The sequence below is a fragment of the Ranitomeya variabilis genome, chromosome 1 (assembly GCF_051348905.1).
Source record: "Ranitomeya variabilis isolate aRanVar5 chromosome 1, aRanVar5.hap1, whole genome shotgun sequence".
In the NCBI taxonomy this organism is placed as follows: domain Eukaryota; kingdom Metazoa; phylum Chordata; class Amphibia; order Anura; family Dendrobatidae; genus Ranitomeya; species Ranitomeya variabilis.
The window spans coordinates 1,090,148,246-1,090,162,895 of NC_135232.1; the positions used below are offsets into that span (position 1 = coordinate 1,090,148,246).

At 43.3% G+C, this 14,650-nt stretch overlaps 1 protein-coding gene across 2 annotated transcripts in view; it reads left to right on the top strand.

Moving 5' to 3' along the window:
* The window catches only part of FAM184B (family with sequence similarity 184 member B), a 113,197-nt gene that overhangs the window by 63,849 nt on the left and 34,698 nt on the right, over nucleotides 1–14,650 (top strand). For both annotated transcript variants that reach the window (XM_077280002.1, XM_077280003.1), the window contains exons 3-6: nucleotides 5,246–5,381; nucleotides 5,471–5,619; nucleotides 9,446–9,637; nucleotides 13,983–14,093. In XM_077280002.1, coding sequence (XP_077136117.1) covers nucleotides 5,246–5,381; nucleotides 5,471–5,619; nucleotides 9,446–9,637; nucleotides 13,983–14,093 — 588 coding nt within the window. The remainder of the gene's footprint in view (nucleotides 1–5,245; nucleotides 5,382–5,470; nucleotides 5,620–9,445; nucleotides 9,638–13,982; nucleotides 14,094–14,650) is intronic.

A 14,650-nucleotide genomic window follows, 5' to 3' on the forward strand; every position in this document is an offset into this window, starting at 1 on the left:
GAGTGGAATATTCTTGAATGGCCAAGTCAGTCACCTGATCTCAACCCAATTGAGCATGCATTTCACTTGTTAAAGACTAAACTTCAGACAGAAAGGCCCACAAACAAACAGCAACTGAAAACCACCGCAGTGAAGACCTGGCAGAGCATCAAAAAGGAGGAAACACAGCGTCTGGTGATGTTCATGAGTTCAAGACTTCAGGCAGTCATTGCCAACAAAGGGTTTTCAGCCAAGTACTGAAAATGAACATTTTATTTAAAATTATTGAATCTGTCCAATTACTTTTGGTCCCTTTAAAAACAGGGTGGCACATGTTAAGGAGCTGAAACTCCTAAACCCTTCATCCAATTTTAATGTGGATAACCTCAAATGAAAGCTGAAAGTCTGAACTTCAACTACATCTGAATTGTTTTGTTTAAAATTTATTGTGGTAATGTCTGTAACCAAAATTAGAAAAATGTTGTCTCTGTCCAAATATATATGGACCTAACTGTATATATATATATATATATATATATATATATATATATATATATATATATATATATACATATATACAGTATATATATATACAGTACAGACCAAAAGTTTGGCCACACCTTCTCATTTAAAGATTTTTACTGTATTTTCATGACTGTGATAATTGTACATTCACACTGAAGGCAGCAAAACTATGAATTAACACATGTGGAATTATATACTTAACAAAAAAGTGTGAAACAACTGAAATTATGTCATATATTCTAGGTTCTTCAAAGTAGCCACCTTTTGTTTTGATGACTGCTTTGCACACTCTTGGCATTCTCTTGATGAGCTTCAAGAGGTAGTCACCGGGAATGGTTTTCACTTCACGGGTGTGCCCTGTCAGGTTTAGTAAGTGGGATTTCTTGCCTTATAAATGGATTTGGGACCATCAGTTGTGTTGTGCAGAAGTCTGGTGGATACACGGCTGATAGTCCTACTGAATAGACTGTTAGAATTTGTATTATGGCATGAAAAAAGCAGCTAAGTAAAGAAATACGAGTGGCCATCATTACTTTAAGAAATGAAGGTCAGTCAGTCCGAAAAATTGGGAAAACTTTGACAGTGTCCCCAAGTGCAGTGGCAAAAACCATCAAGCGCTACAAAGAAACTGGCTCACATGAGGACCGCCCCAGGAAAGGAAGACCAAGAGTCACCTCTGCTTCTGAGGATAAGTTTATCCGAGTCACCAGCCTCAGAAATCGCAGGTTAACAGCAGCTCAGATTAGAGACCAGGTCAATGCCACACAGAGTTCTAGCAGCAGACACATCTCTACAACAACTGTTAGGAGGAGACTTTATGCAGCAGGCCTTCATGGTAAAATAGCTGCTAGGAAACCACTGCTAAGGACAGGCAACAAGCAGAAGAGACTTGTTTGGACTAAAGAACCCAAGGAATGGACATTAGACCAGTGGAAATCTGTGCTTTGGTCTGATGAGTCCAAATTTGAGATCTTTGGTTCCAATCACCGTGTCTTTGTGCGACACAGAAAAGGTGAACACATGGACTCTACATGCCTGGTTCCCACCGTGAAGCATGGAGGAGGAGGTGTGATGGTGTGGGGGTGCTTTGCTGGTGACACTGTTGGGGATTAATTCAAAATTGAAGGCATACTGAACTAGCATGGCTACCACAGCATCTTGCAGAGGCATGCTATTCCATCCAGTTTGCGTTTAGTTGGACCATCATTTATTTTTCAACAGGACAATGATCCCAAACACACCTCCAGGCTGTGTAAGGGCTATTTGACCAAGAAGAAAAGTGATGGGGTGCTACGCCAGATGACCTGGCCTCCACAGTCACCAGACCTGAACCCAATCGAGATTGTTTGGGGTCAGCTAGACCGCAGAGTGAAGGCAAAAAGGCCAACAAGTGCTAAGCATCTCTGGGAACTCCTTCAAGATTGTTGGAAGACCATTCCCGGTGACTACCTCTTGAAGCTCATCAAGAGAATGCCAAGAGTGTGCAAAGCAGTCATCAAAGCAAAAGGTGGCTACTTTGAAGAACCTAGAATATAAGACATATTTTCAGTTGTTTCACACTTTTTTGTTAAGTATATAATTCCACATGTGTTAATTCATAGTTTTGATGCCTTCAGTGTGAATGTACAATTTTCATAGTCATGAAAATACAGAAAAATCTTTAAATGAGAAGGTGTGTCCAAACTTTTGGTCTGTACTATACATTGGACATGTTTTTTCAATGGGGACAGGGCAATAATTGACAATTTGAACTGCCAGTATTTTTTTTTAGTTTAATTTGTTTATTTATTTTTTTCATTTATATAAAACACTGTGCCCCCCCCCCATTTGAGGGTATTATTTTTGTTGCTGATTTCAGCCTCCTAGCTGCATTAGCTGCTGATTATGTCTCCTAGGATGCTGCTCCCCACAGTTCCTGATCCTTCACATGATCACTTGGTCTGGAGGATGACGCAACATTATTGCTTCCTAATCTGTATACACAGCGATTGTTCAGCTTTGTGTGTGGAGCGCCCCCATAGGACAATGGGGTACTCGGTACCGGGTCCTTCGGTTCTCAAGGGGGATGTCACGGTGGCTGACCCGGTCCGTGGCCCTAGGGACATCCGTTGTAAATGGGGAAAGGTCTTTAAAGGGATAGAGTTTATGTGACGCCACCTGTGGTATTCGGTAAGGGTGACCAACGCTGCTTAGGGGTGCGCTGGGGTGATGTTATGGCAGCTAGATGGTATACCTTCCTACAGGTGAAGTATGTCCCCAGGGCTTCCCAGAGTGTAGATGGTGAATGGTGAGAGGCGCAGTAAAGAACGAGGACACAAGGTTGCAGTCTCTTTACCTTTACTGAAGGCTTCAGCATCCACAGTCCAGGGTACAGACCACAGGGTAGGCAGAGTCCGGCCGGTCTGAAGGCAAAGCCAGAGTCCCCTTATCCAGGTGGAAATCAGTAGGCTTCCTCTAGCCCCTGGGTGTTGTAGTACCTCCCTGCTGAGCATCTCGGTAAGGTCCTCACAACTGATGTTGATGTCTTAGATGTTATGTCTCTCTCTCTGTCCCCCTGATGGATAGGATAGGACAAACCCGTATGACTGGTGGCCTGAGGCTTTTTACAGGGACTCTAGCTCGCCCCAGCCCCCACAAGTTGCCACCGTGCCTCCTGGGTATGGGTCGGGCAGCTAATATGGAATTAACTGTCCTGTCAGTCTCTGAAGCAAGGCTTGGAGACGATTACTCCCTCGGTGTTACGGCTACCGGATCCTGCGCCTCAGAAAGGAGGCAGCCTTTTGCAGGGCAGAACTCCTTCTGGCTTCCTCTCCTTTTGCTATGACTTAATTTTTCACCTTCTACAACACAATCCGCTTTTCGTGTCTCTTTCTTAGGATGCTGCCGCACGCTGGGCCGACGCAGCTCCGTGGCCTTCTGTCTAGGCCTCTGACAGGATCCCACCCTTGTCAGGGACCAACTACCTGAGCCGAGCTCAGATAGCAGCTCACTGGGTGAAGCCCAGTCAGCTTCTGCCTAACTTCCTATCCAGACCACCAGTTTTACCTAATTGTGAAGAGTGCCCTAATAAATAGGAGCATAGCTGGACTGGAGTGTGAAGTGTGACGTATGGTTTGTGATACCTTGTAAAGAGATCTCCTTTATTGCCTTCAGACGTAACATCACTCCCCCTGGTGGAAGAGCGACATTACTGCAACGACCAGAACCCTGGGGCGCTGCATGTGCACAGCGATCAGGAAGGCAGACATAATCATTAATCACATCTGCCTTGTCTGTGTGGTGTCTGGCTGTGTCTGACAGCCGGCTTCCTGTTCCCACACACTATCAAGATTTGATAATCTGCAGTCACATAGGGGTGCATGGAGCAACCATAATCACCACTCAGTACACAGTGAGCGGCGACTGTAAGTATGGCGCAACACTTCGATTTACAGCTCGCTTTACAGCGCATTTGTTCAAAGTGATTAAAGAGCCGGAGCTTGCTTACAGTATAGTGAGCAGTGACTGAAGCCGCTCTATGCACGCCTCTATGACTGAAAGCCAGCGACCCCCGGGAAGAAAAAAGATCATTCTCTCACGGTGGCCACACTTTCTGTAAAATATCCACACGGCATTTTAACAATATAAATCTCCAGATTAACTCTATATCTGCAGCTAAATAGTGTTTGGGGACATGACAGGTTGCTTTTAACCCCTTCGTGACCGATAACATTTATGTACGTCATTGGCCATGTTCCTCCCACGCTGAGCCCACTTCTTTCTTTAATCAGCCATCAAGTGCCTCTGACAGCGACATTTAACACATTGATCCCGCCAATCGATGCATCTGTCATGTGATCACGGGGTGACGATGGGTTGTCATGACAGCTGGGGGTCTGCTGATTTTTGCTATACATAGCAATGCTGAAGCACTGCTATACATAGCCCAAGTGATCGGATGAGTACAGGTTCAAGTCCCCTAAGGAGACTATTAAATACAGTGAAAAGTTAAAAAAAAACACAGAAGTTCAAATCACCCCCTTTTGCCCCATTAAAAATAAAGCAAGAAAATTAAAAATACACATATTTGGTATTGCCACGTTGAGAAATGTCCGATCTATCAAAATATAAAATAAATTAATCCGATCGGTAAACGGTGTAACGAGAAAAAAAAAATAAAAACTCCAAAATTACGTTTTTTTTGGTCGCTGCAACATTGAAATAAAATGCAATAAGAGGCAATCAAAATATCTTCTTTACACCAAAATGATATCAATAAAATGTCAGCTCGGCATGCAAAAAATAAGCCTTCGCCCAGCCCCAGATCCTGAACAATGAGAACATTTTGGGTCTTGTAAAAGGGCAACAAAAGGAAAAAAAATGTAAATGAAAAATATATATACATGTTTGGTATCTGCGTACTTGTACTGACCTGGGGAATTATTTTGCCAGATCAGTTTCACTCTATATTGAAAATGGTAAATAAAAAAAATCCAAAAATCTATTGTGGATTTGCCCCTTTTTTTTGCATTTTCTCCACATTTAGAATTTTTTTCCCATTTTCCAGTACACTTTGTGGCAGAATTAATAGTATAATTTAAAAGTACAACTCATCCTGCAAAAAATAAGCCCCCATACTGCTATATGGCTGGAAAATAAAAAGAAATTATGGCTCTTGGAAGAAGCGGAGGAAAAAATTAAAAACGGAAAATCGCACAGAGGTTAAACTGTAATGATAAAGATAACACGTTTTTTCCCCTAGGATTTGGAAGCCCAGCTGAGACAGAAAGAAGAGGAGCTAGCCGAATCCAGGAGCGTTCAGAGAAATGTAGCAGAGGAGCTTTCAGTAGCAAAACAGAGATTATTACAGCAAGAGAGTGAGATCCAGAAGCAGACAGGTAGTACTCGTTAGCCCTTCGTGCTGGCCTCTGGATCTTCTGCCGGCTGCAATGTGGTAAATCAATAATGCATTGCTTTGTTTTGACAGAACAGATGAAGAGTATCTCGAGTGCACATAAAGCAGCTGTCACTGAAATCGCGGAATTAAAAAGTCAAATAGATCAACCTCAGCAGAAACCGGCGCGGAAAACTCCTGCCAGTAAGAGAGACGTCGGCGACGTTGTGAATTCTAAACAGGTAAGCCGGTAATGTACCGAGAGCAAGGATACAAATCCAAGAACTTTTTGTCAGATCATGAAGAACATAATATGAGACATCTGTATTTATCATGAATGGGAGAATCTAAACTCAAGATTAGCAAGGAATAAGACTGGAATAATCTCACTAGACTTTTCTTTTTCTGCTCATCCCTATAGCAGACATGATAATATTAGAATTTTGAATACAAATACCAAAAAGCCTCTAATTGCATGGAAAAGACGTGTAACATTCGGAGGTCTCCTAGGACATTGCACACATGACAGACACATTAGTTAAAGGGGTATTCTCAAGTTATTAAATTGCTTTAGTTAGACAGGATAAAATAAGCATGTTTGCAATTTACTTGTTTTTTCTATCTGCTGTCATTCTCCTGCAATGACAGCTATTATCTTTTATGGTGTACAGCTGGTTTCCATGGAGTTTGGCCTCCAAACCCTGGCAGAGAGTGCAGAGTTGTTACATTCCAGGAGAGGGTTAGCTCTTAACATTCCAGTCACCTCTCTGTAGCCCATTGACTTTTATACAGCAGTTAGCTGCTCACCTCCATCATCTTCTGAGGAGCTGCAGTTATAAATCACCAGCTTGGCAGCTTAGCTTTTAGAGCAGGTGCACTAATCTCGGCTCTCTGGTCTTGCTGTCTGGAGCTATGTGCTTGTTCAAATGCCCTATTATAGCTACAGTTAGGTCCATATATATTTGGACAGAGACGACATTTTTCTAATTTTGGTTCTAGACATTACCACAATGAATTTTAAACAAAACAATTCAGATGCAGTTGAAGTTCAGACTTTCAGCTTTCATTTGAGGGTATCCACATTAAAATTGGATGAAGGGTTTAGTAGTTTCAGCTCCTTAACATGTGCCACCCTGTTTTTAAAGGGACCAAAAGTAATTGGACAATTGACTCCAAGGCTATTTCATGGACAGGTGTGGGCAATCCCTTCGTTATGTCATTCTCACTTGAGCAGATAAAAGGTCTGGAGTTGATTTGAGGTGTGGTGCTTGTATTTGGAAGGTTTTGCTGTGAAGTAAACATGCGGTCAAAGGAGCTCTCCATGCAGGTAAAGCAAGCCATCCTTAAGCTGCGAAAACAGAAAAAACCCATCCGAGAATTTGCTACAATATTAGGAGTGGCAAAATCTACAGTTTGGTACATCCTGAGAAAGAAAGAAAGCACTGGTGAACTCATCAATGCAAAAAGACCTGGGCGCCCACGGAAGACAACAGTGGTGGATGATCGCAGAATAATCTTCATGGTGAAGAGAAACCCCTTCACAACAGCCAACCAAGTGAACAACACTCTCCAGGAGGTCGGCGTATCAATATCCAAATCTACCATAAAGAGAAGACTGCATGAAAGTAAATACAGAGGGTTCACTGCACGGTGCAAGCCACTCATAAGCATCAAGAATGAAAAGGCTAGACTGGACTTTGCTAAAAAACATCTAAAAAAGCCAGCACAGTTCTGGAAGAACATTCTTTGGACAGATGAAACCAAGATCAACCTCTACCAGAATGATGGAAAGAAAAAAGTATGGTGCAAGCGTGGTACAGCTCATGATCCAAAGCATACCACCTCATCTGTAAAACACGGCGGAGGTAGTGTGATGGCTTGGGCATGCATGGCTGCCAGTGGTACTGGGCCACTAGTGTTTATTGATGATGTGACACAGGACAGAAGCAGCCAAATTAATTCTGAGGTCTTCAGAGCCACACTGTGCGCTCAGATCCAGCCAAATGCAGCCAAACTGATTGGTCGTCGTTTCATACTACAGATGGACAATGACCCAAAACATAAAGCCAAAGCAACCCAGGAGTTTATTAAAGCAAAGAAGTGGAATATTCTTGAATGGCCAAGTCAGTCACCTGATCTCAACCCAATTGAGCATGCATTTCACTTGTTAAAGACTAAACTTCAGACAGAAAGGCCCACAAACAAACAGCAACTGAAAACCACCGCAGTGAAGGCCTGGCAGAGCATCAAAAAGGAGGAAACACAGCGTCTGGTGATGTCCATGAGTTCAAGACTTCAGGCAGTCATTGCCAACAAAGGGTTTTCAGCCAAGTACTAGAAATTAACATTTTATTTAAAATTATTTAATCTGTCCAATTACTTTTGGTCCCTTTAAAAACAGGGTGGCACATGTTAAGGAGCTGAAACTCCTAAACCCTTCATCCAATTTTAATGTGGATACCCGCAATTGAAAGCTGAAAGTCTGAACTTCAACTGCATCTGAATTGTTTTGTTTAAAATTCATTGTGGTAATGTCTATACCCAAAATTAGAAAAATGTTGTCTCTGTCCAAATATATATGGACTTAACTGTATGTATAAATACAGTGATAACAGTGTAGACTCATAACAAACCACTGATAGCTGAATGTGTTACAGCAGAACTTGTGCTGAGATTTATAGTTCTAATAATACTACAGTTCTGCTACTCACCAGAGTTATCACTCAAGGAGGACAGCCTGCCCTCCCAAAAACCAAAAAGTAAGGAAACTTTTGGGACACTGCAGAGATTCTGAGACGCTCAAGAGAGAACATGAGATTACTTTTTTAAGACATCATCATAAATATATAAGCTCCTGACGAAAACACGTTGGTGCAGTGAAACGTGCGTAGAGGTGGCTTTTCAACCACATGCAGGAAAACTTGTCTAAAAATATCTATGGAGTTTTGACCTTGCTTTAAGATATGTAAATTTGGTGATTAGATTATGTAAACTAACGCTTTGCATTCTATGAATCCTAGGCTTATGATCTTTTTGTGAGGCAATTCACCGGAATATGATAACTGGCCGTTGGCCACCTATGATCTATATGGCTATGTTTTGGACTAATTATTTTCAATAATAAATTAGTATATACTCACTGTCATATATTGGGGGTGTATATTTATGATGATTTTTTAACTATCGTGCCTATGTTTGTAATATGTTTACTGTGTCTTAGGTGGCAGCTGTCAGATCTTTTTAGGGCCCACCTTCCTTTCTTTAACTATATTTAAACCCTGAAAGTAAGTTGGAAATTAATTAATGGTTCGCAGGCTTGCTGCGTGCTGTAAGAATGCATGAGAAAATTAAGTTTGATTTTGGAGCAAGTGCTTTCTGGGCAGTTCGTAAGTGTCGTAAAGTGTTCACAGTTCTAAAGGGGTTGTGCCATCTTTTTAACGGGAGCACATCTTTCTCCAGCTTCCCCGCTCCTTCTTGCCAGAGGGTGGTGTTCTCCTGATTGATGAACAGTTGGTGTGTTAGTGGCATTTTTGTATCACAGACCCAAACTGTGCGCTTTCTGATGCTGCAGGACATCCCTGGCGCATGGTATAAGCGCAAGTTGGCCCGATCAGGATCAGGATCATCGTGCTCCAATGATTGTGCCAGCTTCAGAGCAGTGATTACAAGCTCAATAGAAAAGAGCCTGTAAGCACTTTACTTCTTGCCTAAGACATCTAGACAATGGGCAATAAACAATAAAACTGAACATCCTTCTTTTCATGAAAATGGAGACTGTGAACCCAGTCTTAGGGACCACCATCGGAGAACTTACAAGGCTGATGCACCTGAATTATTCTTCATTTTCATAACTCTTCGTTGCTTTTACATTTTGCTGCTAGAACTGTAGACAAAAGTATGTTTTAACACCTCCACATATCTCCTATCTCCCGCTGTCGGCAGTTTTGCAAGGTCAGCACAGACTGCCTTTATTACACTCGCTAATGTACTGTCAGATGCCTCGCTAAGATGAACAACATGTCCGTTTCACCGCTCTACATGTCTGTCCATTATCTTTTCATATACTAGTACTCGAGAGAACACGCTGTTCTGAAGCAGCACAAAGAGGACATCGGTAAAACAAAACGGCAGAAAGAGACAGAGACAAAGCATCTAAGAGAGCAGCACTCCAAGAGCCGAGAAGACATAACGAAAATACATGTGGCTGAGATCAAATCCATCCGGACCTCCATGGAGGAAGAGAAGAGGCGGCTGCAGAAAGTACTGTAGGATCTTCAACCATGTTCTGCCTTTTTAGAGAATGAAAAGGGTTATGTGGCCTTAGTGTACAAGTCTGCAGTTACTTTATGCGACTGTACACTTGTGAATCCTCACAGCATGTGCACTACGCGCTGAGAGGATTCCTTGGTGCTGACGGCCATGTAACCACAAGTATGTGATTTACATACTTTTGGACACATTCCGACTAGATGTGTCTGGCCTTGCTCACTACACTTGCATTGAGCGAGGCGCACACGTCTAGTCGGCATGTGATCGTATGTATGCCAATCACATACTTGCAATCACACGCCCGCTGTTCCGCAAACTATGAGTGATCGCAAGTCTACAGTAACAAAGAGGGACGGCAGACTTGTACCTTAAGGCTGGACAAGCTCTTTAAAATGTTTCTGTTTTAGTAACAGTTTAGATGATCCAATATACACTATTATATTCTTAACGAGGACCTGTCACCAAGTCAGAAGTGGGCATTTTTAGCTAATTTCCTGCTTCTCCCATGATTATACTGTTTTTTTTTTACATGTGCCTCATGGTTCGTGTTTTCTTCTTATCCAATGGGGCATGGCTCTCAGCTGTTTTTGTGGGCATTTCTCTCTGCTTCTTGGTGACAGAGGAAGATGTCAGGAATTAAATGAGCTAAAATGTTTACTCGGTGACAGGTTCTCTTTAAAGGGGGTGCCCCATGGGTTGGATTAAAACATAACACATTATTATTGGATTTATTTAATTTTTTTTAAAAGGATTTCAAGAGTAATCATCACTTTCATATTTTTTCATAAATCAGTAGTGCACGTAATAATAAAATTGTTGTAATATGTCCTTTTTAGAGAAATACGTTTTTTTTTTCCTCCTGAACTGATATTTCATTCTCACATTTCTCAGTTCACGGGTATAAAGTGTCTTTAGTGAATGCAGACTTTCCCATTACAAGGATAGGAGATGACAGTTGGTGCGCATAAGATTCTATGGAACTTGTAGTAGAATGTGTCAGCCTGTGCTCCATAGGATTCTAAGAACACCAACTGTCATCTCCTATCTCAGTAATGGGAAAATCTGTCTTCACTGCATACAGATTGTACCCATGAGCTGAGAGTTAAAGATTAATGTAAAGGGTAGCAAAGCAAATTTCTCTAATGAGACATATTATAAAGTTTCTTATTTTTATGTGTACTATTCATTTGTTAAATAAGAATGAAAACATGGTTACTTCTGAAATATTGTTATTATATACTGTTATGGCTCTGGAGCGCCCCCAGACGCAGGGCCGCGGGGTACTCGGCACCGGGCCTCTCTGTCTCAGTTCTGGGGTTGTCATGGTGGCTAGACCCGCTCCGTGACCCTGCTAAGGGGCATCCAATGAAAGATGTGATGGGGATGCGTGGTGCAAGTCGCAATGAATAACGAGGACACAAGGTTGCAGTCTCTTTACCTCTTTACTGAAGGCTTCGGCATCCACAATCCAGAGCACTGCTAACAGGGCTGGCTGAGACCGGCCGGTCCGAAGGCACCTCCAGAGTTCCCTTTGCAGGTGGAAATCAGTGCCTACCTTCTATCGCCTGTGTGTTGTAGTACCTCCCTGCTGAGCACCACGGGATAGTCCTCACAACTATTGTGTCTGTTTCTGATGTTCTCTCTCTCTCCGTCCCCCAGATGATATGGATAGGACGCACCCGTATGACGGGGTAGGCCTGGAGTTATTCTGGGACCCTAGAGACGCCCGTCTCCCACAATTGCCTCCTTTGTCTTCGTTAGGTGATTTAGGTGAGACAGCCAACCTATAGTCAACTGTCCTGCCGCTGTTTGAAGTAGTACGTAGAGTCTCTTACTTCCTCGGTGCTCCGGCCACCGGCTACGCGCCTCAGAAGGATGTTGCCACGGTCTTAAGGGCACGACTCCTTCTGGTTCTATCTCCTCTGCGCTGTGATCTCGCTTCTCACGTCTCCGCAATATACTCCGCTTTCGTATCCTCTCTAAGGAGCCTGCCGCTATACCTTACAGGCACAGCTCCGTAACGATCTGTCCTTTTCACTAGGCCGCTGTCAGGATCCACCCCTGACAGGTCCTCTCCCGAACTCTCCCGGGCTCTTTCTCTCTAACTTCCTGTCCCACCCCCAGTTTTATCAGAGTGTGAGGAGTGGCCTAATAGATAGAAGCACCCCCCCTGGTGGCCGGAGTGTGGAGTGTAGTGTGTGTCTGTGATACCTGGTCAGGTGAACTCCTTTAGTGCAATAAGACGTAACATCACTCCCCTTAGTGGCAGAGCGACATTACTGCAATGACCAGGACTCTGGGGCGCTGCAGCTCCCTCTATTCTTTAGAATATGCCCAGTGCTGATAAGAAGAAACCTTTGGGCAAATTCATCGATGCTTTTACACCAAAATACAGGCATAAAATGCTTTTGAAAAGTTACAAAAAGTTTGTGCAATGCGGAGTTATGCAAACATTTTGTGACTTTAGTTTTTTTTCCCCCAGTTTGAAGCAGTTACACAAAAATGGGAGGATGTAGAGAGGAGCCAGGATGGGGTACAGCTATGTCAAATTCACTAAAAATATAGTTTTTTTTATGCCAGAATTGCTAGTCCAGTTCCTGACTGGTGAGAGCCATCAAGGCGCATGTGGAGTGCCCGCTAGGACCGTGGGGTACTTGGTACTGGGCCGGTTCTATTCTTAAACGGGTGGTCACGGTGGCAGTGAACCCGGTCTGTGGCCCTGGGCGTCCAGTAAAAGGGGAGTAATGAAAATGGGAATAAAGTCTAGTGTAGTAGTGTTCGTGATGCCACCTGTGGTACTCGGCCAGGGATTGCCGACGCTGCTTAAAGGGGTCCCCTGGAGATGATGGTATTGCAGCGGAGCTGGTATAGTTCCCCACAGGTAGAACTTAGTCCCCAGGGCTCCCAGTGTAGTTGGAAAGGATGATAGATGGTGAAGCGCAGGAAAGAATTGGAGGACACAAGGTTGCACTCTCTTTACCTTTTACTGGTGCAGTTCAGGTACCCCGATTACAGGTGGTCTTTGGAATCCGGGCAGCCTGGAAGCAATTCAGAATCCCCCTAGCCAGGTGGGGTTGGAAGCCTTCCTTACTGCGCTGTGTTTTAAGATCCTTGCTGTCTGGGACTTCACACAAGGTCCTCTCTTTCTCTCTGTCCCTGTTAGGTGGACACCACCCGCATGGCAGGCAACTCGAGCTTTTTTACAGGCGTCCCTTCCTCGTGGTGACTCCAGTCTCTAATCTGCTGCTGTGCCTTCGGATGTAATTGTGGCCAGGAGACTTGGAATCTCCTGCCCTCCAGTTTCTGCTGTGGGGCATAAAGTTACCCCCACAACCTCGGAATCACGGCCTCCGGTTTCTGCGCTTGATCCTGGAGTGAGCCCAATTGCAGCTCCACTCCAGTTTCTCTCTCCTCCTTTGCTCGTTCTCCTCTCACAGTCTCCTACAGACTGCTATGTCAGGAGCTGCAGAACCAGACGTCTGCTCAGCTCCATCTCTCCTCTTGACCGACTAGCTAACTCCTCCTCCAGCCAGAATATATATAGGGAAAGCTCCCCTGAAACCGGGTTCAGAGCTCCCCCTTCTGGCCTGGAGCCAGAACAGTATTGTATGTACATGTTAACTGTTAAAGGGATCCTTGTTGCTTCCAAGAATGGCATCACCCCCCCCCCCCCCCCCGTGAGGAAGGCAATACCACTGTAACAACCGGCTTCCTGGGGTGTGACACATGCCACTGAGAAGATGCGCCTAATTCAGTAAGTGGCTTGCACCTCTTAGGCTACGTTCTCACAATTGGTTTTTGTTGAGTTTTTTACACTGCGTATTTTCGAAAAAAAATGCAAGGGTTCTAAGAAGTAACGTTTCTCCTTGTAAACACTGACAAGCCAGGCCTGGCATGTTAAGTAAAGTAAATAACGACATAAATAACCAAGTAAAATACATTAATGTTTACTTGTAGGACCAGCTCTTAATTCAGGAGTTAAAATTAATGTTTCATAGTATTTAAAAATGTATTTTTGATTTCTTATTTTGAAGCCACCTCCCTTTAACAATGGGTCTTTTGAATGAAGTGGTCCAGCATCCACTTGGCAACTTTCCTTGGTGACTGCTATCTCTGTACATATAACCTACAGACTTATTTTAGGTCTTCATGTACGTGCAACAAAGGAATCTGTAGAAAATAAGCTAAGTGTGTACTGGGGTTAACACCAGCAGTTTAATAATATTGAAATGTGATTTTCTCATTTTTTGTGATTTTGTCTCTAAATTTAATTTAGCCTTGTATCTAATTGCACCGAGGTTCCAACGTTGGCTCTGCGTGCTTTACATCATTACAGGTTCATGATATGCACATAGACGAACTGAAAAAGAAGAATGAATATGAGAGAAAACTTTTGGTAGAAGAAAGAGATGCACTTTATGGTAAACTTCAGGACTCCATCTGTAAGGTAAGTCAGGGGCCGTTCATGTAATTGGGTGACGACTAATAAAACCACCATTACAGCTACTTCAGAAAATGTCACTCTTTGTTTATAGGGTGTAACATTTAATAGTGATGACTGATCCAAGCCGACAATGTTTCATTGGTGGAGTTCTGACCGATAGGGGGGCTGACGATCAGCCGAATGGAGAGATCCTAGTGCTCCACTGATGCGCCTTTATTTTTTACACTAGTACAAAACTGCAGGTGTGAATGGGGCCAAGCTAAACTGCCAGGCTACTTTATTCTATAGAGCATGGGCAGACCCAGGGTTAGGCCACACTTATAAAGTATTGATATCGTAATGTCTAATTTAACATCTTAAGGACTGCACTATTTTGGGCTTTTAACACTGAATATTTGTTCATCAACACCTTCCAAGAGCCATAGACCCCCAAGTCATCGAACAGTTTTTGCCATAATTTTTGCACCACTCAAAGCCAACTTTGACATTGTTTTGAAAAGTGTGTGCATGGCCGTGCTCAGCTCACAAAATCCTCATCATTTCAGCCACAAAAGTGGCTT